Below are 26,964 nucleotides of genomic sequence, written 5' to 3' on the forward strand. Positions count from 1 at the left end.
AAATCTCTTAGCTTGTATATAAATGTCATCCTAGACTAAGATAATTTCTGAGCCTATTTGGAAATAAAACACATTTAAACATATTTTATGCAAATGATGTTGATGTCAGTATTTCTCTTTCTGCTTGCTATTTTGTAAGCAATCCAATATAATAGGCAGAAATCATCATACAAAAACAAAATATGAGATCTCCCAGAGAACTGTAATGTATTGCAATACAATAAAATCATAATTTTTTAGTTAAAATATAATGAATTCAAATCAACATGGTGTGATAAATGGCTCCGTTGCTGCTTTGATTTCTTTTGCTTTTCCTTTACAAGCACAGCTCTTTACAACAAGCACACATTTAAGTCTGCTCAGTGCTTTATTGCCATCTCTTGGTCAAATATTGCATTTAATAGGTGAAAATTTCATCAAAAATATACAAGAACATTAAATCTACTATAAGACCTCAAGATAATCATCCTGCATATGAGACATGGCAAGTATTATGATGGGATGGACTCAAAAGATTTATATACATTTTTGTGGACACAAAGTGGTGTGAAACAGTAGCCAGCATGAGCAGTAGTGGACTATATGAGACAGGACACAAAAATTCCAGGAACTGTTAAAAAAAACCCTTTATTATAAAACTTACAGCAATTCCCTTTTCGTCACCTTCAGAATACTCTCCTTGCAATGCAATACTCTTGTTCCAGCACTTCTCCCTTTCCTCTAAACACTTCCTATAATCTTTTCTTACCAATTCTCTTGCATTTTTTCAGGATTTCTTCACTTCAGTATCAATTTTGGGGAGAAAATGAAGTTACAGGAAATGAGATCTGACAAATACGGGGAGTACAGAGCAACAACCAGATTGGTTTTGGTCAAAAACTCTGACTGACCGTGTACAGTAGGTGAGCTGTTACGGTGTAAAGTGCAGTTTTTCGCAGTTTTTACTTCTCCAGATGTTTTTTCCTGATGCTTTACTGTAGACGCCACACCAGTTCAATGTAATGTCACTGATTAAATGTATGTCAAACAGGGAAAAAAACTCTTTATGAAGTAGTCTATCATCGTTGTCTTCTGAAAATCTTCCATGTTGGTTTGAAGAAAAAAAAATCTTCATTGTCACCTGCGCAGTTGTAGAATAAACATCAGAAATATGCACTCGATTAACTCGACACAATGCCACTCGTTGGACTGATTAACCAGACTATAGGCATACGATATAGAGTGGCATTTGTAATGACCACACCCTATTGACCGAGGATTTTTTGTGTCCCTCCACATAAGCATTTAGAGCATATTCTACTAATTGACCTGTTTATACCACATTAATATCCTGAAAATTATTATTATTCGTAAAAGGCATAGAAAGTAATACATCTCTATTGCATTATTAGTCTGGGTGTCTGTCCTTTTGGCAATAAGCTGTTGTCCCTTCCTTCAGTTTAAAACTCACAGCAATGTCAGGGAACAAATGTTTCATTTCGTGTTTACTACTATCCCTCATTTTCCTTCTGTGGCCCATGGCACCCCTGATACGTTAACCATGCAACTCCATTTGTCCTATGGAAGAAAATGTCAGAGTGAAAGAGAGATAAATACAGCCCTGCTGAACTACCAGCAATAGCATAAAGGCTAAGACCTGAAATTGTGGTTCCAAGTTTGATAATGACGGACCACCTTCAGCTCCCCTGTTTAAGGCTATTGTCATGTGAATCTTACCTGTCTGATCTTCTTAAAAGGTAGTGTCTATGAGTGCTATGGCTTGCATTGTTTCTCAAAGCACATGATCCGAGATTCTAAATACATTACAAACTACATTTGTCACTAAACAATAAACTTTATTCTAGAATAAGGATGTGGGACACAGCTATCAGAAATGTAAAGGTCAATGTCCAATGCTCTTGTCTGTCCAGGGTCTCTGTGAATAGACTATGAAAGCACAGATTATGTTTTACTTCACCAGATTTGTATTTGTCAGTTTCCTTTCCTTTTCTAGTATCTGCTTCTCCAGTGGCCCCCTGATACTTATAAGTTTTTGACATTATTTTAGACCACACACAGTACAACAGAGTGTTTTTTTAGTAGTCTGATTCTTCCACTCAAGAATCATTTAATTGTACCTTACGTGACAGATTTATAGACACCAAGCATCACATCCTTCAGAAATAGAGCAGGACTGTGTATTTACTACTAGTAATGCACAGGTAAAAATGTTTGTTTTATTCAAGTTATTATATTAATAATTGCATTTGTGATAGGTGGCCGGCCGTTCATCCCGGCCAATACCCCCAGGCCGCCAGGTGGAGCCCTTTCTGCAGCATGGAGGTGCCCCGAATGCCAGCAGGGAATTCTGGACAATGCAGTTTTTATCCCCAACCCTGCTGTATGCCGTGGGGGCTGCAAGGGGACGCTGCAGGGAGGAATAAGGATTATTTGCCCTACGCCCCGGAAGTACATTCAAGTCACATGGACAGGAGTAATGACGTGCTTCCGAGGTGAAGAAGAAAGGATTTTTATCTGACCCGGAAGTGGACAGAGAGGGTGAAACACTTCCGGGTCAAAGACTATAAAAAGGACTGTGAAAGACCAGAGAGCTGAGCTGGGTGGAAGGGTGGCAACGTGTCTGGGAGTGTGGAGGATTGTATTGATTGTTTATTATTGATTATTATATGATCATTGTGGAGTGTAGGTGCTTTGTGCACTTTAATATTGTCCGAATAAATAATTATTGGACTTTTACCTGGTGTCTGAAGAGTGGTCAGAGGGTTCAAGGGGTCGAGAGGAGCACAAACTGTCACACATTATATTGTGTAGAAGTTTAAACAGTGACAAAGCCTCATTCAGCAATGAAAGAAAGCCATTCCAAAATCTTCTTCTAAAATCTTGACGAGGCATAAAGGAGAATTGGAAGCCCTAATCCAAAGCTGGGCTCAGACAGTTTCCAGATCCTTTTGTAATTTTAGGTCACAGCACAAATATGGAGGTCACCTGAAGCACAAATATTTGATTTGAGATACCCTCACGGTGTAAGGACAGTTAGAATCTGAATGTGAAACCACCAAATATACACAAGGGGTAACCAGGATGTCTAATGAGAGGGGGGTGTTCTGCTGTGCCGGGGGGTGAGTCTCCCCAAATTATTGACTCTTACAGGGTAACAAGCAGTTTTAAGCAGGATGAACATAATGTAAAAGCTACTTTATCATGGGCTTCCCCAAAGCCCCTCTTAATCATCCATATTATGAGTAACGATAAAGAACAACTTTGTAATCCCTGCCGTTGAAATCGCCTAGAAAACAGCATTAAAAGTCGATTGGAAAGTGCTTGATAGACAAAATTATTTTTTGTTAATTCATTAGAATGAAATATTATTGTGAAACAACTAACTAAACATGATATCAAAATTTAACAACCAAATAAGAGAATGACACAAAATTGGATACATATTGTTCCTTAAATTAGAAATTGGTAGTCTTAAAATTAGGAAAGTTTGAATATGAAGAGTTGTCTCCATGAAAGATCATGTGACAGCGGTCCACTTCTGGAGCAAAATAGTTGACCAGTGTTTTCAATACCTGAATGGTATATTATCTTATTTTCTCTTATTCCAATTATGCATATGTAATGTTTCCAGGATTGAGGTTCAGGGTCAATTAGGTTAGAGGAGAGAACTGTGGAGTCATTTGAGGTTATTTTGTTCACCAGACATTTATTTATTTTTTCTGTTTATCTTCACCATCTTCATTATGATGAGGTACTGCAAGGTCTCCTTGAAAATTAAGTCTTAAAGCCGCTAATTGTTGGAATACAAACATTTTAAGCCTACGTCAGATGAATTACATTTTGGATGCAAAACGTTTTTGATTGGCTGGATGTCTCCAATTGGGGCCTCCTAGGATAAATGTAAAATAAATGATAGCATGTACCTTAAAACACACACACACACACGTTTTTAAAAAGAAAAGCTCATTTTTCTTAAGAATGGCATAGTATTGTTGACATCAAGTGAAAAACAAAAATGGCACAAGAATAAGCATGAACATCACAGTCTAATTTGACATTTTTCAGACAAAGACACCTGGGTAGCCTGGTGGGAATTTTGTATATATTTAAATACGCCCTCTCCTCTAAGATCAGGAAATTTCTCATTTTCAACCTCTATCTCCCAGTCTTCTTTGGTGTTCTAATAGGATGTACAATCAGAACATAAAACTACTGAGTTACCAATTGAGTAACGCGTGTGCCACCTGACAATTCGTGAGGACTGTCCTGTGCTTTTACCCTTGTTGATGCACTGCATTGTGTTTTTCTTCAGCTGTGGCCTGGGGGTTAGTTACTGATGTCAACATGGGACACCCAGCTGTCATCCACGAACAATCTCGACATTTCCTGCTTTCTGACATTCTTTTGTGGGTACTCTCTGGCCATGTGGACAAAATATTCACAAATAGTCATTAGTGATTGCAAATCACATGTATGCTAAATGCAGAGAACGTTTAGGCTCCATGAGGAAGGGACTTTGTGGTGGTATCAGCTATTAGCTAATGATTTCTGTAAAATAATCTGTGTTTGGTTTTTGAGGTGGTGAATGGAGACAATGACACTGAATTCAATTAATATTCTGAGGAGGTTTTGTTTATCGCAGCTATGCAATCTTACCAATTCTTGTCCTTTGCTTTCTTTTCTTTTGTTACTTTCTAAAACCAATTAAAATGATGAAAACATTTTTATGAATGTAGAATTAGCTGCAACTTTAGAACACATATAATTCAGAATTGTTAAAGAGCATAAGGATATTTTTACAAATTATTAATTATCCACGTTAATGAAGGATTAGTGTCTGTGTGTTCCTCTAGTTGCTATGTCTCTGTCACTCCAAAAGAGAGCGCATCACAAACATTCTTAGTAACAAAATACATTTCATTTTTCATTCTAACAGATGGTGCATCACAAACATTAACACTGTTATTATGAATCCCAAACCAAATAGCATATAGCAGAGACATGTGCATTACATGGTGCACTGCAAAAAGGTCTACGTTGATTACTGAGATTTCAACCCATGAGAGATGGTGTGCATAGCTAGTTAAATTGTAAAGTACACATAAAATATTTATACTATTTAGTATCTATATAATATAATCATACAAATGTATTAATGCATTTTAGCATGAAAAATACTTAAAGTGCCATCAAAAAATGGGAAGAAAAGCAGGATTTAAATGCAGTGATTTAAAGAAGAATGGAATCTGACCAGGGAAACATGATTTATGGTGAAAAAGAACATTTTGAAAGCCTTTAATAATGTTATATGACGAGGTGAAAAAACAAAAAGAATTCAGTGTCATAATTTGAAAAAGTCGTCCCTTGTCTATGTGGAATAAATTCCCCACAGTCTGGAAATTTTTCAGCAAGCTCAAGATCATCATAAGTGAGCCTTGAGACTGATGGAGGCAAGCAACATATGAGAAAAATGGCTGAAAGTCAACTTTGCAGACCTGAACAATATGTTGCATGCTTGCACCCTCACACTTGAAAAATTCTAGAAAGAAGAATATTTGTTGACCTTTGAATGACAAATTGTTGCTTTTTTAGCCTCTTTACGGATGATTTCCCCATAAGTGTAATTAAGAAATCTTAAAATGAGAAAATCTGGGTGTGTGGATTTGTCTTCCATGAAAGGTCAGAATTCCACTTTTGGAGCACAATTACAAACGTTGGGCAAATAGTTCACCAGAGTGTTTTCAGAAATTGAATGACGTCAATGCATTTTGCATTTTTGCTTATTCTAGATATGGAATTTTATGTCTCTATGATCAATGCCTCAAGGTCAATTAGGTTAGAGGAGAAGACTCTGACTTGATATTTTGTTTCTGCTCATCCTTCACCTCAGCTACATTATGATGAAGTTCTGCAAGGTCTTCTTGAAAATTACAGTAAGTCTTAAAGCCACAAACTGTTAGAATACAAGCTTTTATCTCTCTGTCCAGGTTTCACCCTTGTGCTTTGTGTTTATGTTAGAGTATATTGTATTCATACTAAGCTTATATTGGTAATCTTTGTAAATGAAAATGTGACTATAATTGTAAACAAACATGAATTAAACAATTGTTTTTGTAATGGCAGTATCAGGGGAGCCAAAACGGGGTATGTCAGCCCACCGCAGGGCACATTTACTCATACAGAACTAACCTAGAATTTCCAATAGACATAAGGTGGACATCTTTTGGATGGCGCTAGAAACTGGATGGAAGGCGTGCAAACTCCACCTCAATGATGATCAGGGTGATTCCAGGTCCCTGCAGCTGTGAGGGAACAGCAGAACACTGTGCCACTCAGCCAGTTTGGAAGTAAATGTAATGAGTTGAATAAAAGTGGAAGAATGCAGCTTTAGCCCATTTAAATGGTGATGGAACTGGCATCATGAGGGTACTCTAGTAGTAGTACTCTACTGTACTTCAGGGCAATTGTAAGAACTAATGCTAATAAATTAATGTTTCATTCAATTAAATGTTTGCTTATTTAGAATAGAATGTATGTTTTACATAGTTAAAGTATGTAGATAATGGAAGATTTTGTTTGATCCTCCATGAGCTAACATGTTATTGGAAGGAATGTTGAAATCAACAGACAAATTGGTGTGGCAAGTGCAGTTATACATCTGCTTTACTGATCCACAGTGGTGAAGAAGGAACTGAGCCTGAAGGCAAAGCTCTCAATTTACCAGTCAATCTGCACTCGTACCCTCACCTATGGTCATGAGCTTTGGGTAATTACCGAAAGGAGGAGATCACAGTTACAAGCGGCTGAAATGAGCTTTCTCTACAGTGTGACAGGGCTCTTCCTTTGAGATAGGGTGAAAACCATGGGACAGACTCAGAGTAGAGTTGCTGACCCTCCTCACTGAATGGAGCCATTTGAGGTGGTTTGGGCATCTGATATCAATGCCTCATGGATGCCTCCCTTTGGAGGTTTCATAGGTATGACCAGCTGGGAGGAGACCCTGCAGAAGACCCAGGGCTCGCTGGGATTATTATACCCCTCAGATGACCTAGGAACACCTTGGGATACCCCACAATCAGTTGGTAAGTATGGCTTGTTAAAGGGACGTATGGGCCTCATAGTGTTGCCCCAGCAAACTGGCCTCGGATAAGAGGTGGGAAAATTAAATTAAGAAAATGAAACAATGTGTTACTAGCTATAGTAGCGGTTGTAAGTCTCTCATATTACAACTGGGAGGATAAATCAAATACTTTACAGTAATATGCTCAATGAAAGATAAAAAATAAAAAAAGTAATATTTTAGGGTGAAGATTAATGGAATTCTGCTAGATACAGAAAACCACACTGTGTAATTGATTATGTAATATTTGTGATTATATTTATAGTTAAAATACTGATGCAAAATTGTTGCAGGTGTAGGGTTGCTAGATACATGGGTAGCCAAAGGATGACATTGAAAGTAGGAAGAATTACAAAGAAGGATGTATTGAAAGATACATTCAGGGGGTCTGCTAAGTAGTGCTACCTCCTTCTCTTCACAATGTACAGTAGAGTTTTAATGCAAAGAGGGGGGATTCCTTTGGAGCTTCAATTGCCCTCATATACAGTCATTCTTTGGATTTGTGTTTCTCATTGGCTGAGCTTTCAAAGTATCCACTTCCTTTTAATATATGACATGCCTTATAGAAAGAGCAGTATTTCAGCAGTGACATTAAGTTTATTGGATTGACAGAAAATATGCAATATGCGTCATAACAAAATTAGACAGGTGCGTAAATTTGGGCACCCCAAGAGATATTACATCAACACTTAGTTGAGCCTCCTTTTCCAAATATAACAGCCTCTAGACGCCTCCTATAGCCTTTGATGAGTGTTTGGATTCTGGCTGGAGGTATTTTTGACCTTTCTTCCATACAAAATCTCTCCAGTTCAGTTAAATTTGATGGCTGCTGAGCATGGACAACCTGCTTCAAATCATCCCATAGATTTTCGATGATATTCAAGTCAGGGGACTGTGACAGCCATTCCAGAACATTGTACTTCTCCCTCTGCATGAATGTCTTTGTAGATTTCGACTGTGTTTTGGGTCATTGTCTTGTTGGAATATCCAACCCCTGCGTAACTTCAACTTTGTGACTGATGCTTGAACATTATCCTGAAGAATTTGTTGATATTGGGTTGAATTCATCCGATCCTCGACTTTAACAAGGGCCCAGTCCCTGAACTAGCCACACAGCCCCACAGCATGATGGAACCTCCACCAAATTTGACAGTAGGTAGCAGGTGTTTTTCTTGGAATGTGGTGTTCTTCTTCCGCAATGCAAAGCGCTTTTTGTTATGACCAAATAACTAATTTTTGTCTCATCAGTCCAAAGCACTTTGTTCCAAAATGAATCTGGCTTGTCTAAATGAGTATTTGCATACAACAAGCGACTCTGTTTGTGGCCGTGAGTGCAGAAAGGGCTTCTTTCTCATCACCCTGCCATACTGATGTTCTTTGTGCAAATTGCACTGAATTGTAGAACGATGTACAAATACACCATCTCCAGCAAGATGTTCTTGCAGGTCTTTGGAGGTGATCTGTGGGTTGTCTGTAACCATTCATACTATCCTGCGCATATGCCGCTCCTGTATTTTTCTTGGCCTGCCAGACCTGGGTTTAACAGCAACTGTGCCTGTGGCTTTCCATTTCCTGATTACATTCCTTACAGTTGAAACTGACAGTTTAAACCTCTGAGATAGCTTTTTGCAGCCTTCCCCTAAACCATCATACTGAACAATCTTTGTTTTCAGATCTTTTGAGAGTTGCTTTGAGGGATCCCATGCTGTCACTCTTCAGAGGAGAGTCAAAGGGAAGCACAACTTGGAATTGACCACCTTAAATATCTTTTCTCATGATTGGACACACCTGTCTATGAAGTTCAAGGCTTAACGAGCTAATCCAACCAATTTGGTGTTGCAAGTAATCAGTAATTGAGCAGTTACATGCATTCAAATCAGCAAAATTACAAGGGGACCCAAACTTTTTGCACAGCCAGTTTTTCACATTTGATATAATTTCATACAACTAAATACTGCTTCACTAAAAATCTTTGTTCGGAAATCACCACAGTACTCGGATGTTCCTAGGAAATGAAAGACATACCACTGTTATCTTTTTTGTTGAAAGTAGAGTAAATAATTATGCAGGCTGAGAGGGGTTCCCAAACTTTTTCATATGACTGTACCTATGTTTTGACAAAGAATGGGGGAGATACCAAAGTTGTACTGAATAGTGGGAGGTTCAGGATCAGAACTTGAGATGCCGGCACACCACCATTTAATGATTCCCCTTTAACAAAACAGTGCCAGTGCACCATTGCCTTACCTGCTGGACAGAGGACATGAGCCCAAAAAGGAAAACATGTTGTCGTTTTGCCAGTGTCAAACAAACGAGTCACAGACATCATGAAGGTTTAGGGCAGCCACCCAGATATTGTTTTCCTGGCTGCAAAAGTAGATTTTTTATGAGCGATGTTCACAGAACAGAGTCCAAAACAGAACTGACTTGCATTGAGACAAGATGGCAGTTTTAACAGATAGGACGGGAAATTATGTCAGCAGCACTGGAACCAGAAGTGACGTCTTCATGACTGGAAGTGATGGCATCGTCGGCGTTGGAACCAAGTGAGATTTCCTGAGAATGGTCTGCAAGAGACTGAGAGAGACATTTAGCACACTCTGCCGCCCCCTGGTCTGGTGTAGAATTGCTATTATTTAGGCCCTTTAGCTGTTTCCCATGTGCACGTGTATGACTCCAGATATGTAGCAGTCAAATTCAGATGGGATTTAAATTGAACAGCAATGCTCTGTAATGATACCCCAGTTAGTTAAGATCACAAAAAACAAACTGGAACTAAAACCAAAGGTTTCAGACAAAGCACTACAAAACATACACATGCCATTACAGGACACCTGGGTGAGAAGGAGTAAAACAATGTCCTACATCAGGCAAACTCTGATTTTGTTTATTCTGAAGAACAATGTGAAGGGTTTACTTTTTACAGGAATAGTTACAGTTTTTGTTTTCCTGTGCTTTATTGCCTGTTGGTCATACATGCACTTTTCTTATAATAATTTATTTTCAATTGGCTAGATTTACATATTTATTAAATAATTCCTCAAGGAAAAGCCATAGCAACATTTATGGACCTCTCTATTTTTGTTTATGTAACTTAAATGGTGTGGTCAAGCATATGAATTCTGCATGACTTTGTACTTTTAATATTACAATTTTATATTTTTACATTTGTAAGAATTGTTTGAGAGACTGCATTATGAAATAACCACATAAAACACAGTGAAAAGGGTACAGACTTAAAAAATGACCTACACAAGTTCAGTACTCTCCTGATCTGGAAACTTACAGTAGGCCTCACCCCAGATGGTCAAACCTCAAAATCAAAAGACAACCTTCAGCCTGCACAGGCCGAAAATGTGACTCGGGCTTGTTAAAGTTCAAACATATCAAAAAATTGACTATTGTTGGAAAGGATTGCCATAAACCCCTGGTCTTCAGGGCAAAAAACAAAACAATGTTCTTTGATTTTCAAGGATTTAAATAATAAATACAAAAGAAGGAAGATATGGAACACACAAAATAGTCAAAAAAGGGTTTGCCTAAAAAGGAAACCTAAAGCTAATCCAATTCCAAAATCCAATCGTTTAGTGTGTGGGGGTATGTAGGTATCCCCCTTGCAGAATCGCCACTGACCAGCAACAGTGAATTGCAACCCACTAGCAGCAAACCTACGATCCAACCCATAGTTCTAAGGGCAACAAATATAACAAGAAGTGAGACTGTTATTTACGGTGCAATGGTATTGTTGCTCCACAGTCAATTACAGATGTTCCCTCTTGGTATGTAGAAATGTTCCTTTACATTACCTAGATGACCACTCATTTGTACATGTAGAAAAGAGCTAGAGAACATGGGTGTGAAGGTTTGGTTTCTCCTTTTACTGGTTTATTATGTACCTTTTTGATTTTTTTTTTTGGTTAGGATTTTGAGATGAACTAATTGTGCTCTTTAAGTCAGTCAGTCAGTCATTTTCCAACTCGCTATATCCTAACACAAGGTCATGAGGGTTTGCTGGAGCCAATCCCAGCCAGCACAGGGCACAAGGCAGGAAAAAATCCGGGCAGGGCGCCAGCCCACCACAGGGCACACACACACACACTAGGTCCAATTTGGAACCGCCAATCCACCTAACCTGCATGTCTTTGGATTGTGGGAGGAAACCCACGCAGACACGGGGAGAACCTGCAAACTCCAGGCAGGGAGGACCCAGGAAGCGAACCCGGGTCTCCTAACTGTGAGGCAGCAGCGCTACCACAGTGCCACCTCTGCTCTTTAAATTTATTTGAAATATTTTTAGGCATTTGTTTATTTTGAAGTCCTTTTTGATAACATTTTGATTTGTGTATGGCATTGCCATTGTTTAGAACTTCTGTTACCATGGTTACACAACATGTGTATGCGACAAGCATTGTGAATTATGCAACAGTAATAAAATGTCAGTGTCGTGCACTCTGGTGTTATCTGTGATCAGATAAAGATTCTTGACATGCAGTGTGTGTTTTTCTGCAAAACAGATTTCTTACTTTAGTTTTCATGATTACACTTTTTGGTTTCTGATCAGGCTTTGGTGAAAGACTGGACTGAATTTTAATTAACAATGTTTCCTTGGCTTAGACTTTTACAGGCAGTCCCTGGGTTAAGAGCGAGATCTGTTTTTTTTTTTTTTTTTTGGTGTGTCCTCAAGTCGAATTTGAACGTAAGGCGGAAAACACGTACATACAATTTATAGCTGCATTTGTCCAAAATGACCAATTGTTCTGCAGCTTTTAGTTTGCTTCATAGGACAGTTCTGGCAATAGTGTGGCATGTTTTCGAATAATTCCAGACCAAATATCTTAGTTTTAAAAGTTTTAGTAAAATTCAGAGCAAAATATTTCACACAAAAAAAGTCGATATTGAAGAAAGGAAAGGTTCTTGTTTTCTTCTAAGAAAAGTTCTGATTAAGGCTTATTTGCCTTGTTTCATTTCTCTAAATTTGGTCATGCAGTCGTATTTTAAAATGTCATAACAAAATGCTCAGAAAACTGTATGCCAATCTGCTATTTGCGAACTTATCTTACAGTCCATGCTAGCAATGAGTCTATTTCCTAACTGACGTAATTAACACTCTGTTAACAGATATAGCTAATAAAGTTCTATTTCATATTAACTTACAAGGAGTAAAAGACTATACCTTATTCTAAATAGCTATAAGAAACTGATATTCTATTATTTAAATTAAGCACTTCTAACATTAATTGCTCTTACATGGTTCTTATTAAATATCACTTAGTCAAATGTTTGCCTCAGTCTAGTAATTATTTTACCTTACTGTGCATATAAAGCACTTAAACACTTCCAAATAAAAAAGCAATCTTAAAACATAAAATACAGAACTGTACATAATACTGTAGTAATAATTAAAGTAACTATGTTGATACAGTACTGTACTGTAAAAAATAAATAAACAGTTCTTAAAACAGTTTAGAAAAAAAAAAGGATAATGATTAAAGGTTAACACTCATCTGTGAGTTAACATTGTTTGTGGTTAGAGAGAATGGGCCTGGTGCTGCACAGTCAGGGTTTGATTCTGCTGCTGGAGAGAGTGGGTTTACTACGCGAGACAATTTCTTGTAGTAGGCATCAAGAGAGCTTTCTACAGAACTTTTCTTTTTCTCATCATAAATGGCCTTATATCAGCTGAGGCTCTCAGTAACTGTACGGTAAACTTGCGTGAACCTCTCTGTATTAGGATCTTGCTTTTCTAACTTTGCCATCCCTGCTTCAATGAGACGAAAGGCTTCAACGCTTTTGTCGAAAATGTTTTTGGTTCTGGAGTTTCTAGGTCGTTGTTTTCTTCCTCAAATTCAATCTTCCACTGCTGTAGTTCCATAAGGTCTTCATTGGTCAATTCTTTGGCATGGGAATCGAGTAACTTGAGTAAATCGAGTAACTGCAGGTGATTATCAATATTAACCACAGCTAGCCTGGCTTCAGCAATGTCATCTGTAAACTCCTGTAAAGCATGCACAAATTGTGAGCAGAATTTGTTCCATACTTGTTTCATATTTGACTGTTTTACTTCATCCCAAGGATCAGCAATATTTTTGATGGTATCATAGATGTTATAATTCTTCCAGAACTCCCTTAAGCTCATCAAATTATCCTGGGTAGCCCTGACTGCTTCTGAGAAGGTCCGCCGTAAATAAAAAGGCCTTAAAGGAGGCTATGACTCCCTGATCAATTTCCCTAGACAAGATGGCAACTAGGAGTGGTTGAGCCAGTCTTACCAAGAGCATATAGAACCCCTGTTTGCAGACGGCAGTTATGTCTCTAAACCCAAGGACCCCTGAGAATAATAATAATAATAAATAATAGTAATAATAAATGTTATTTGTATAGCACCTTTCCCATGCTCAAGATGATTTACAGAGACTCATAAATTAACGGCAGGTATATGTAACATTGGATACAGATGTTTCCTGAATAGAACATTAAAACAGACAGATAGATACAGGATATACAAAGGCATTAAGTAGAATAAAAGACAATAAACCAGAGTAAAAGACTAAATTCCATACTAAACGAAAGCCCAGCAAATAACATCATTTGTGATATAACACGCGCACACAAATTATCCTGAGCATCTGGACAGAGAGGAAGACTGAAAAAGGAGGCAGAACGTCAGGTTAAATTAAAAGCCTTCCTGAACAGATGAGCTTTAAATTGTTTTTAAAAGGAATGAATTGAGTCAGCTAATCTGATTAATTTAGGAGGTCATTTCAAAGTCTGGGTGCTGTACAGCTGAAGGCCCTGTCACCCATAGAGTGCAGGTTAGTGTGGGACACAACAAGATTGCCAGAATCAGAGGGCCTTTGTGGGTGAACAGGAGCATAGAGATGGAGAAGGTCATTGATGTAGTCCAGTGCAAGGCCATTTAAAGCTTTGTAGGTTATTAATAGAATTTTATATCTAGTCCTGTAAAACAACAGGAGCCACTGAAGGTGAAGCAGGATGGGTGTTATGTGCTTGCTGTTGATGGTCCATGTTAGGACTCTTGCAGCAGAGTTTTGAATCAGCTGGAGATGTGATATAAGATTAGAAGTGACACCTGCCAGTAGGGAATTACAATAATCAATGCAGAATGTGATAAAAGCAAGGACACGTTTCTCAGCATTAGAAAAGGAGAGGAATGAGTGAACACGGGATATGCTACAGAGGTAAAAGTAAGAAAGTTTCTTAATGTGGTTTTTGTGGGTAGAATAAGAGAGGAATCAAAAATGACACCAAGATTCCTTTCCTTAGAAGAAGGTCTGATGACATCACCATCAAGAATGACTGAGAAGGAGCTCATTTTCTTAAATTGCACTTTAGAGCCAATTTGCAAGAGTTCAGTTTTGTTGCATTTTAATTTTAAAGAGTTCTGCTCCGTCCAGGTTTTAATTTCACTGAGGCAAGTTTGTAAGCTGAGAGAGCCCTGATGAAGTTTCACTTTTAATATTGAAATATAGTTGAGTATCACCTGCGTAAAAATGATAACCCAGTTCATAGCTACAAATGATATGATCAAGGGGAAGTATATAGACACAGAAGAGTAGGAGACAGAGCTCTGAGGGACTCCTTGTGTGACCGGCACTGAGCTGGACCTGCTGTTGCTAAGACTAACAAACTCTTGCCTGTCAGTCAGATAGGACTTGAACCACTGGAGGGCAGTGCCAGAGATACCCAGCATGATCTCCATTCTGGACAGTAGAATGTCATGTCTGACAGTGTCAAATGCTGCACTGAGATCTAATAGAATTAATATGAGAGTCTCCTGTCATTAGCAAATCATTAGATACAAGAAACAGAGCAATTTCACAGCTGTTCTGCGCCCTGAAACCAGACTGAAAGGGTTCAAGGGGTGAAGACAGAAAAAGATCAGATATGGAACTAGCAAGGATAGAAGCACAGATATTTTTAAGGTTTCTGAAAGAAATTTGATGTTTACAGGTAAGAGGAGGGAGAGGTAATGAGACAGTGAAAGTACTGCTTTATGTTCAGAGAGTCCCAAATCACTGCTATAAGTGCTGCCGACAGATAAGCTAGATGTGCAGATCCAATATATGACTACCAGAGTGAGTAGGAAAATCAGCATGCTGCACCATGGCAAAACAGGCCAGCAAGGATAGGAATTAATTTCTCAGCTTACATGTAGTAATGTTAATATGGATGTTGAAATCGCCAAGAAGAATAACTCTCTGTAACATAGAACTTAAGTGCATTCATAATTCAGTCAGATCAGATAAAAATGATGCATTGTATTCTGGGTGATGATACAGAACAATGAATAAGTTAGGACCTGATTTCATTATTAGCTTAACAGCCAGACACTCGAAAGACTATGGGCAGTCAATTAGGATTCTTTTGATGTTCAGTTCCGTTCTAACAATTACTGTGACTCCTCCTCCTTTCCTTGAGCTGCAAGGCTCTGTGAAATGTGTATCCGAATGGTGTTGCCTCTGTGAGAAATGTAAAACCATTTTGTTTTTGTCAGGTTTCTGTTAGGTAAAGCATGTCAAGTTTGGAGTCTTTAATGAATTCTGATAGCACCAGCTCTTTGCCATTGGGAGATCTTGAGTTAAACAAGGCAATAGTAGCCGACATGTTTTCATTGTGAACAGATCCATGATCAGAGTTTATTTTAACAAATTGAAAATTTGGCACACTGACACTCCTATTTCCAAAGCCATGAACAGGACGGCGTATTCCTAAACAAATGCTGCAGCTGAACTTTTCTTTCGCAGCCCCGCAGTGGCAGCGACCTGATCCGTGATGTAAATATTTCAGGTGCAGCACAATAACAGTGTCTTTTAGGACATTCCAGTCTGACCATTGGCTCTGGAAAAACTGTTTAATATGAAGGAGTTGGAGAGTATTTTTGCATAGTACAGAGCGATTCTTAACTGATAGTAGCAGAGAAGCAGCACAGCACAATGGAGAAGGTGAGACGGGGGAAGGGGTGGCAGAGATGAGAAGCAATACAAAGCAGCAGAAGAAGCATAGTAGGAGATATTACAAGATACACATGAAGATACCAGAATTCAGAGGTTCCAATGTACAGCCACATACATATAACGCTAAGTATTAAAGGTGTGATCGCCCCAGAGCCGCAAGCCAGGTGGGTGTAAAATCAGATAATTTCTCAGTCATTAAGCACGTATATCCATTATAATCAAGAAGACAAGCCATCCCCGTTCCTAGATCGCCATGGTGTAAAGAAATGTTCATAAGACTCATCCCGAGAACCACAGAAAGATTCAGTTGTCCCCAAGGTTGCAAAACTCAGTTAAGGCAAAGTTCATAAAGTCTATTAAAATAAATCCCAATCAGTGCAGTTCGAGTTGGATGCATCCATGAACTATATATACACTTCTTTCGCTTTTTTATTGTATGAAGTGCAAATTTAACATGAATTTTAATAAAAAGTGTTGTTAATAGGGAGGAGCAGCAGAAACATGCATGTACCAGCGTCCCCTCCCTGATAGGTACACAGAATATAATGGTGACTGGAATGCTGATTGTCAGAGTCCTCAAATCCTCACTGGGACACAAAAGAGAGAAAAATTTCTAGCGAGTGATCATTCTGCTGGGGTTAGCAATACATGTAATTTCCGGGAATTATGTCTAGATCCAGTCTGGAAATTAGAAAAGATGGCAGAGATGGATCGAGATAAAGATTCCCCAGACTACACTTCTTAAAATGCCTCTGGGAGCCTGACAGAGCATGCGCTTGAAAAAATCTGGGGCTTTTGACTCACAGCCTCTGGATGGAAAGGGCCGGGGAACTGTCTGAAAGCCAGTGGAACAAAACAAAAGGTCAAGTTGAGTTGAGTTGAGTTGAACGAACTGCTTTATCTGATATGGACGCTTTTGTCAGTGTTGAGACATTTAGAGACAATGTTAAAGGGGATTGATGCTACAGCTAAAACTGCGTTGGAAGCAGTCGAGAAATACTTATTTCGTCACGGAATGGGATGATTCCTACAGTCAATTTGGAAATGTGCAAAATTGTGCCAGACAAATGTGAATGAAATTCAATAGCCTACATTTCAACAGATATGGGTAAACATGTACCCCTAGCTGTACATCTAGTATATACTATTACACAGACTACTGAGGTCAGACTGGGCACAGAAACTGGAACACAAAACGAAGGCATCCCAGACTTCTATGAGGGGAACCGAGTAGCCTCAGTTCTAAAATTTGATAAAGGTATGATGGTTGATCTCCTGTTATTTGGACTATTAGTCAGAGAAGTAATAGTTCAGACTGAGGCGTTCAAGTTGGGTAAGAAACAGAGTTCAGATTCTAAAAAGGATCAGTCCATTAATACCAGTGTTCAAATTACTCAGGCTCCTACAAAGTCTGTAGATGTCATCTCTAAAAATGAGCAGCTAGGCGTACAGACAGTCAGAGGTCTGCCTTTTATTAATTGGGCATCCCAGACTGTTTTGGTACCACAAAATGAAAAGGGAAATCATGTCATGTTCTCCCAACAAACAAGAGAAAGAATACTAAGGGTCATTGGGTTCCATTGGTTCCTACCCCAATGAGCCCACACAATAGCACAAGAGCGCCAGAATTTACAAAGCGAAGGACAGAGCCAAGCTTTCCCTCCTGCTTCCAGATCTGCAGGACAGGACAGAACATGTAATTGAGGACTTTCGTTGTTTCAACTATCATAAAATAGGACATGGTTGGAGTAATTGTCCATCTAGGATACACGGAATAGTTACACACTGTTACAGGCAGGATGGTTCATCTGCTGACTGTTGTTTTTTTTGTTTTAGACTGTGGTGACTGCCTGTTGGTGGAGGAGAGAATCCCTCACTGGACTGGCCACCTCACTCTACAGGGCACAGTTTGGCAATGTGATGGTCAGCACGTATGTGTTGGCATCCTGGTCAGAATGGGTTCTGATTTCTTACCAGCTTGAAGGAAGGACAAGGGGGTTATTTAAGGGGATTTTGGGACTTCTGGTGGAGCGGGAAGTACTTCCATCAGGCTATAGCCTGGCACCAGAAGTACTCCTGGGTCCAAGATAAACGGAACTGCCTTGCTACATCTGGGCAAGTCGGAGTCAAGAGGAAGAAAGATGATGCTCTCCAGGAGGAGTGGAAGAGAGGAAAGAAAGAGAGAAGAGGTATTGTGCTTATTAGAAACCCATTATGAAGTAACTAGTTGTTAAATAAATAATTTATTTGAACCCGGGACTATGCCTGTGTGGTGGTGTCTGAGGTTTGGGTGGCTGCAGCACCCCCTACTGGTCATGTATATAAATATATTGTGTGTATATAGGGATAAAGTGACAAAAATGTTACACAATGACCACATACACAAGAATAATAAAATTAAATTTTAAAATATAGCCTTTATTAAAATATACATTTTTACAGCTATATACATTTGTTATATACATACTGTATGCCGTACCATTACTTACAAAATTTGTGAGTCAGTTACCATTTAGAAGGTAATAAATTGGCATGTTTATACAATAGCTCTTTCATAGAAAGAATAAGCATTTTACTCTGTACAGTAAAGCAAAATATCACTGAATTACTATCCTTGCAACACTGTACAATAAAGAAATGATAAAAGTAAATAGTAACATTCATTGTTTGCTTGTTATCTGTTCATGAAATGAAAAAAGTAAATAGTACCATTCATTGTTTGTTATCCGTTCATGGACAATTGTGTTGGCTATAAAGAAGAATAATATTATCTCCATTAAAAAGCAAAGCAGCAACATTTTAATTTTCTACAAACTTCAAACTAAATAGTGCATACCAGACTATGCTAACAAAAACAAAGATTAAAGACCACATAGGCTTTCTTTTGCTGATTTTAAAAAGGATCTCTTAAAACCTATGGGGTCAGTATGTAGCTATGCATTTGATATTCTTTCATTTTATTTGATTTTTACAATGTGCACCTGTAACTCAATAATGAAAAGAATGATCCAAAATAATGAAGATTTAAGAGACATTAAATCAATATTATTTTTCTAATTTTCTTTTACAAAGTTGCATATGCGCTACACTAAGAAAGAAAATGCTAGAATTCACAGAGAATGATTAGTATAGATTAATACCACCGAAGTTGTACAAGTAAGATTATTATCCATAAAACTGTATCTAAATGCCAGTCGAGTTCCATTCTCCATCCATCTACCAATCAGTCTATTTTCTGATAAGTTAATTTTAGGGTTGTGTGTAGTATGAACCTTTTTTAGCAGCAGAAGGTACAAGACAGGCATCGACTGGCAATATGGAGACAATACTTTTCAGGGCACACTCATACCCACACCCACACTATACAATCACAAATCTCACTAGGAAAACCAACACGCTCACCTGTGGGATGTGAGAAGAAAAGGCACAAAGTAACAAAGGGGAGAAAGTGCAATCTCCACCTCCACCTTCAAAGACTACTGCCACACTGTTCAGTTTGCAACCGTTAATGCAACCAATTTCTTAGCATATGTGAAACTTAAATGAACACAAGCATAATGGATTATTTTCTTAGCATAGTTTATGCTATGCTTGGCTTCTCTACTAATTCAGCAATAACTCCTGACCCCACTTTGTCACTTCTGGTGTCTCAAGGAGCTGGCACCTATCTTGGCACTACTGATTATAGGAAGTGACCATGATTGTGATGCAGGTCTATCCCAGAGTACACTTACTGTATATGCACACTTTCATAATCACACTGAACATTTTTATATTGTGGTAGGAAGCCAAAGTAAAAAGAGCAAAGACACATATACACTTGGAAAACATGCAGACGTCTCCTACCTTTCAAACTTAAAGACCCGAAGTTAAAAAAATATAAGAAGCAGCAATAAAGTAATCTGGATTCAATTACTAACAGACTACATCATTAATAACACAGAAATATGGTTGCAAAAGTGATCACATTACTAGTAAATCATTTTGCTAACAGAAACCCTTTACCTCATCTAGGAATAATAACCTTTATCTGCTGTAGTAGTTTGTAAAGTTAACAGTGGCATCCTAAGTAAAAGATTACAGAAAAAAAGTTCCACTTGCATAACACTGACAACAATGCTGACAATGTCCTAAAGGCCGCAGTTCTTTCCCTTGTGCCTATAATTATAACCAAAGTTACTATACAAAATGTAAATCCTGAAATGTGGTATTATTACAGGCAGGTAAAGATACTAGCAGCAATTAATTCTCTTTTCATTTTTCATGTGTGTAATGTGAAACAACCAGCACATTAAGATCAAAATAATATATCACGTCTAAGATGCACAACAATAATAATAATAATAATAATAATAAATTTTATTTATATTAAGGGAGGAAAAAAGCACAATAACTCACTCACTCACTGAGAAGAAGATGGCGATATTCCCAAGATGTACAACATTGGTGGGGAAAAACAGATTACTCATTCACTCTCTCACATAAAGATGGTGATTCACAAAAAAATAGAAAATCATATTTAAGTAAGTGCTATAGAGGTTAAGTGGCAACAAATGTAAATCTTCAAACAAGTAAATTTAGCTGGATTTGATGTGAACATCTGGATTGTCCATTGGTTGCAAAGGTTCCCTCCAGTATGTGAATTGACTATAGACATCTGAACAGGGAAAATCAGAGGAATCTCCACGCTTAAGTAACGGAAACACATGATCCACAACTTCACCAAGCCTTACATACCTTATAAAGAGAAAATAAACGTTGCATCATTTTACTCATCACAAGAACTACAACTTATGTTCACTCACATTTGAAACACAGATAACTTACGATTTCTCACAGACATTCCGTCATACAGTTGTGGGAAGTAAGCAAGTAAATCTGTAGTCTTAATTTCACATTTATATTACATTTACTCTTAATTGAAGAGGAATTTTGCAATCAACACTATTGAAATATTGTATTTTCCTTGTGCTCCTGCTGTGCTAAAATTCAGTGTGACGTATACAAGTGCCTCTCTGCACAAAGGCACCACAAAAAAATATATATATCTATTATCTGTTCCATTATATTACAGTTTGTATTTCTCTTATTTTGGGAATGTTTTCTTATATAATTGATGCTTTAATGACTAAGTCCTAACTTTTTTTTTCTTGTAAACAGTATTTAATAAACCAAACCAAATCTGCACAAAGTAAACAGTGCCATCTTTATTGTCAGGCTATGGAAGTTTATAAAGCACAAAATTAAACATTTATTCAGTTCATACTGTTGTTCATATCTAAAAATGGTCTGTTGCTGTACTCTGCTTTCATATTTTGCTCCATTTTTGTGCCCATCTAACTATGAAACAGGATTACTTTCAAAGAGTTATTTCAGACCAGGATATGGTCACATTCCTTTTGTTATTTTGTAACAGAAGTTACAAAGGGAAGTTTTTTGGATCTTGGATCTGCTCAGTTAAATTGTTTGAGGAGCCAGAATTAGGTTTGGGCTTGTGCCATTAGGTTAAATAGTGTGGAAATTACCTCAAGGTGCAGCTGAGGCATGGATCAAGCCTAGTTTGGGAGCATGCCGACTTTTTCTGCATAGTTTTCAGATGTAGTCTTTATAGCTTTATTAATTTATGTTGACCTTGTAGCAAAGTCATTACTGTTTTATGTAGATGGAAGCCAGTGACAGTGGTTTGGGCATCAAATGTCTCCTATATGCTTCCTACAGAAGATAAGCAATGTGTGACCCAGTGCTAGGCTTTGATATCCAGAGCTGTTTCCTATCATGTATCCAGTGCTCCTATGGGAAATCTCTGGAACTTTACAACCATAAATTGGGTTAAGAAGATCTCAGAATAGGTTTCCCAACCCATGTTTTTTTTTGTCTTTTAACAAAATTTCATCAGGAAATGTGTGGCAACAGTAAAAACAGAGTTTAATCTAAATACAGGATGGTTGTGTTTGCTCAACAGAATGTCTAATTTGACTGATTAGCTTATTGCACTATAAACATTTAAAAAAAAAGAGTTTTTAACTGAAAAAGTAAGCCTTTACTTACGATGAGACATTGGTTTTTGCATGCTCTTGTATTAGCTCTCCTTTTGGATTAACTGTAAAAATTCGGTTTAAAGGAACTCCCACCTCCTTATATGAGTATACATCCTAATAAAATTGAAGCAGGCTTATTATTAAGATAATCCCTTTCCAAACACTTGTGATATACAACAGTAATATAAGACAATAATTGTACAATTTGACAGTGCAATAAAAATGTTTAAGACATTTTGGTTCAAATTATTCAAAGATTAACTGTGAAGAAAATAACAAATTGTTACTGTGAGCTAATTTAAACTTGGACAAAGAGTTGTTTTTATCATTTTAAATTAAACTTGTAAAAATCAAAACAATATGTAAGCTTTACATAAGAATAATGTGTAGAATAAGAATTATATAACAATTTAATTGTATTAGAGAATTTTAGAACTATATAGCGCATAATTTCAAGTTAATTATGTTAGAATTCTTTCACAATAATGTCATTACAAATTAAAACTCAACTATAGCCAGTTTTATACAGTACATGTTTCACACAAAAAATATAATACCTTTGTATAACTGAAACCTATTACTTTAATATCCCAAAGTTGGCTAATACATTTTTTGAATGGATATATACGTTAAAACAAATTATCATAATATATATCGTACAACCTCAAATCAGAAAAAGTTGGGACAGTATGGAAAATACAAATAAAAAAAAACACAGTGAACTTAAATTTACTTTGACTTTTATTTAATTGCAGACACTATGAACCCAAGATATTTCATGTTTTGTCTGATCAGTTTCACTTGATTTGTTAACATCCATTCCTGTATTTCAGGCTTGTAACACATTCCAAAAGAGGTCTAGATGGGGTAAAATTAAGGCCAGTAATGAGGTAAAATAATGATGTAATTTCAAGCAGGTGATATCACCTGGTGACTGTAATCATAATTTGGTACAAAAGCAGTATCGACGAAAGGTTGAACCTTTGAGGAACAAAGATGGGCAGAGGATCTCCAGTTTGTCAACAAATGTGTGAGAAAATTATTGAAATATTTCAAAACAATGTTCCTCAAAGAAAGATTGAAAGGGATTTGCATACTTCTCCCCCTACAGTGTATAATATCACTAAATGATTCAAGGAATCTGGAGGAATTTCACTACATAAACAGCAAGGGTGCAAGCCTAAGCTGAATGCCTGAGATCTCCAATCCCTCAGATGGCACTATATCAAAAACCGGCACTCATAAATGGCTGATATAACCACATGGGCAAGGGATTAGTTTGGCAAACCTTTTTCAAGCACTGCAATGCGAAGTAACATACACAAATGCTTAAAACGTAACTGTGCAAAAAAGATTTATGTTAACCATGTCCAGAAGCAGTGTCAACTTCTCTTTTTTAATTAATTTTATGTAATTATTCCATACAAATAGATCAATTTTTACAAAAAATAGGATTGAAAACAAATCAAACCCCACCCCTGAGAAGGAGAGCATGGCCAAAGGAGAATTGCTTAAGGCTTGCAATCGTACCTAAATTGTTGAGTTTAATAGGGCAAAAAAAAAAAAAAGATAGATAGATAAGGAAAAGAAATGCAGAAATAATTATTTCTCCTTATTCTAAAATATTATTGATTAGATCCTGCCAGGTTTTGAAAAAATTCTGTACAGATCCTCTAACTGAGAATTACATTTTTTCCAATTTCAGATAATATAAAACATTGGTTTCCCACTGACTTATAAGAGGAGAGTTAGGATTCTTCCAATTTAACAAAATAAGTCTGTGTGCCAAAAGTGTAGTGAATGCAATCACAGTTTGCTTGTCCTTCTCCAATTCAAATCCATCTGGAAGAACACCAAACACAGCTATTAATGGGTTAAGAGGGATTGTGATACCAAGGCTGTCTGAAAGTCACTTAAAAATTTTGGTCCAAAATGATGTTAATTTGGTGCATGCCCAAAACATGTGATCCAGTGAAGCAGGAGCTTGGTTGCAGCGCTCGCAGGTTGGATCTTTCCCTGGAAACATTTTGGAGAGTTTTAAGCGAGACAGATGAGCTTGATATATAATTTTTAGTTGAATAATTCTATGCTTTGCGCATATGGAGCTCGAGTGAATTCTCTGCAATGCTACCTTCCACTCCTTTTCTGATATATTAATTAAGAGATCTTTTTTCCATTGTCCTCTTGGAAAATCGGGCAGGTTCTGTTTAACAAAATTTCTAATTTGAAGATAGTGAAAGAAATGTGTAGCTGGGAGGTGAAATTTGGAATGTAATTGTTCAAAGGATGCAAAGATATTGTCTATATAAAGATCTCTGAGCAATTTTATCCCTAATCTTTTCCAGATATTAAAAACTGGATATGTTTGCGAGGGTTGAAAGAGGTGGTTCACCTGCAGAGGTGCCACAGATAAAAGATTTTCCATCTTAAATTGCTTTCTAAATTGGTTCCATATTCTCAGTGAGTGAAGCACAATTGGGTTATTAGTATATTTGTGATAACTTGCTTTTATTGGAGTACAGAGCAGGGAGTATAAAGAAGTACTGCAGGATTTTACCTCTATTGCGGACCAAGCCTGTGTATGTTCATTTATTTGTGTCCAGGTTTTTATGGCTTGTATGTTTGCTGCTCAGTAATAAAAGTGAAAATTAGGTAGAGCCATGCCACCTTCTGCCTGAGGTCTTTGTAGGGTCGCTCTTCGGATACTTCTCTTGATATGGAGGCATCTAGGATGGACCATCACACAGTGGAAATGTGTATTGCGACCAGACAAATCAGTATAACCAGATCTCTTATGGAAGAAATGGACACTGTGTGCTCTTGACCAATGATGAAAAGGACCATCCAGACTGTTATCAGCAACAAGTCCAAAAGCCAGGGTCTGTCAGGGTATGGGGTTGTGTCAGTGCCCTTGGCAAAGGTAATTTATACTTCTTTGAAGGCAGCATTAATGCAGAAAAGTGCACTGAGATTTTAGAGCAACATATGCTACCCTCAAGATGACATATTTTCCATTGATCTCCATGCATTTTTCGACAAGACAATGCAAAACCACATTCTGCACATTTTACAAAGGCATGGCTATGGAAGAAATGTCTTTTAAGTGTTGTAAGAAGGAATGGTAAATGTTCTACTGTCCCGACATTTTTTGTAATGTGTTTGCAGGCCTAAAATGCAGGAATGGACGAGTATTAACAAATGGAATGTAGTTGACCAGACAAAATATGAAATATCTTGCGTTCACATTACAAAGTAGTAAATGTTCTACTGTCCCAACATTTTTTGTAATGTGTTGCAGGCCTAAAATGCAGGAATAGATGAGTATTAACAAACAAAATGTAGTTGACCAGACAAAATATGAAATATCTTGCGTTCATACCGTTTGCAATGAAATAAAAGTCAAAGTAAATTTAAGAATCACTCCATTTTTTTTAATTGCATTTTCCATCCTGTCCCAACTTTTTCTGATTTATGGTTATATATATGTACTGTATGTGTGTATATACATATATGTATTTCTTAAATTGTCTGTAACACTTTTCATCAAGAATTCCACAGATGAAACAAAATAATTATAGTATTTACAAAAAAGCTGACACTCCTCAGATGTATGCATTTATATATTGTGTCATAGCAAAAATAATTAGCATATAGGAATTAATTACAAAGAAATGGCAGACAATATTGCAATTTATAGCACTGCAATTATTTTTCTATCTATTGCCTCACACCAGAATGAAAAATGATGTTCCCTGCCTCACCTAGCTCAACACTAAGAAAGAACGATAGGGACATGATGTTTCAGTGATTTACTTTAATTAAATCTTAATGGTTGACTTTAACACACAACTGCAACATGTGTGTGCTGATACATACTGTACATGAGCATCAGAAGTGACAGATCAAATGGCAGATAACACATGCAGCTCCATGCATCAATGCAGGTTGCTTCTTGTCATGCACCAGATACAATCAGGAGAGGCTACAGGAGCTTCAACCCCATAACTGAAATGAGCAGATTTTAAGAGGATCCATACATAATCTCTATAGACTGACTCTGTGATCAGATATGAAAGACTCTTGTGATACACTTGTAAACACTGTGATATCTTGGTTCAAACACACTTTGGCTACAATTTTTTTGGCCATAAAACAGTGAGAATTCTATTCCAAAAGCTTTACTTACTGTTGGTCTGTTCCCAAAAGCAGCATAAAAGGGTTCGGTATTTGGATGGAATAAATTCCTTATGTCCTTCAAACATTCTATTTTGAACTTCTCTGGCTTCTTTTCAATAACCTCCCTGAAAAATATGTATAAAAGATATAATCTGTAATAAATTATGTATAAATATCATTAATAAGCAGATACAAAAAGTCAGAATATACTCAAGTGGTAAATTTAAATTATACGTCCATACAGAATGCAACTACACCATATATAATTTACCTGCTGTTGACTACCACTGATACAAGCTATATTAAGAAGATTTAGTGTTTACTTGGCATCATGAAAAAAGTCATTAATTTAAAAAAACTTCCATTAGCATTTTTATCAGGGATTCATAAAATGTCAAGCAATGCCTTGGATATCTTCATGGGCTAACCAACACTACCTAAATAAATGACAGCTCCTAATCAAAATCTGTAAATTTTAAAATTAGTCTTCAGGTCCACTTTTTCCCCATCCTTCTTTCCTTTCTTATAAGAGGGACAAACTGAAACTATATTATTGTAAGGAAACTGCATTTGAAGAACTGCACTTAACCACTTTATTTGTAATGTACTGTCAAACACTCTACTACTATCCAAAAAATGAACAGTGGTCTAATCT

The 26,964-nt window shown here is 37.2% G+C and overlaps 1 protein-coding gene across 3 annotated transcripts in view; it reads right to left on the reverse strand.

The window, feature by feature from the left end:
• Positions 1 to 18,487: 18,487 nt before the first annotated feature.
• lpin1a (lipin 1a) overlaps positions 18,488 to 26,964 on the reverse strand; it is a 104,126-nt gene continuing 95,649 nt past the window's right edge. For all 3 annotated transcript variants that reach the window (XM_051924918.1, XM_028796850.2, XM_028796849.2), the window contains exons 19-21: positions 26,320 to 26,434; positions 22,144 to 22,247; positions 18,488 to 20,832 (exon numbers count right to left, since the gene is read on the reverse strand). In XM_051924918.1, the coding sequence (XP_051780878.1) occupies positions 20,673 to 20,832; positions 22,144 to 22,247; positions 26,320 to 26,434 (379 nt within the window). In that variant the 3' untranslated portion in view covers positions 18,488 to 20,672. The remainder of the gene's footprint in view (positions 20,833 to 22,143; positions 22,248 to 26,319; positions 26,435 to 26,964) is intronic.

This window comes from Erpetoichthys calabaricus, chromosome 3 (assembly GCF_900747795.2).
Source record: "Erpetoichthys calabaricus chromosome 3, fErpCal1.3, whole genome shotgun sequence".
In the NCBI taxonomy this organism is placed as follows: Eukaryota; Metazoa; Chordata; class Cladistia; order Polypteriformes; family Polypteridae; genus Erpetoichthys; species Erpetoichthys calabaricus.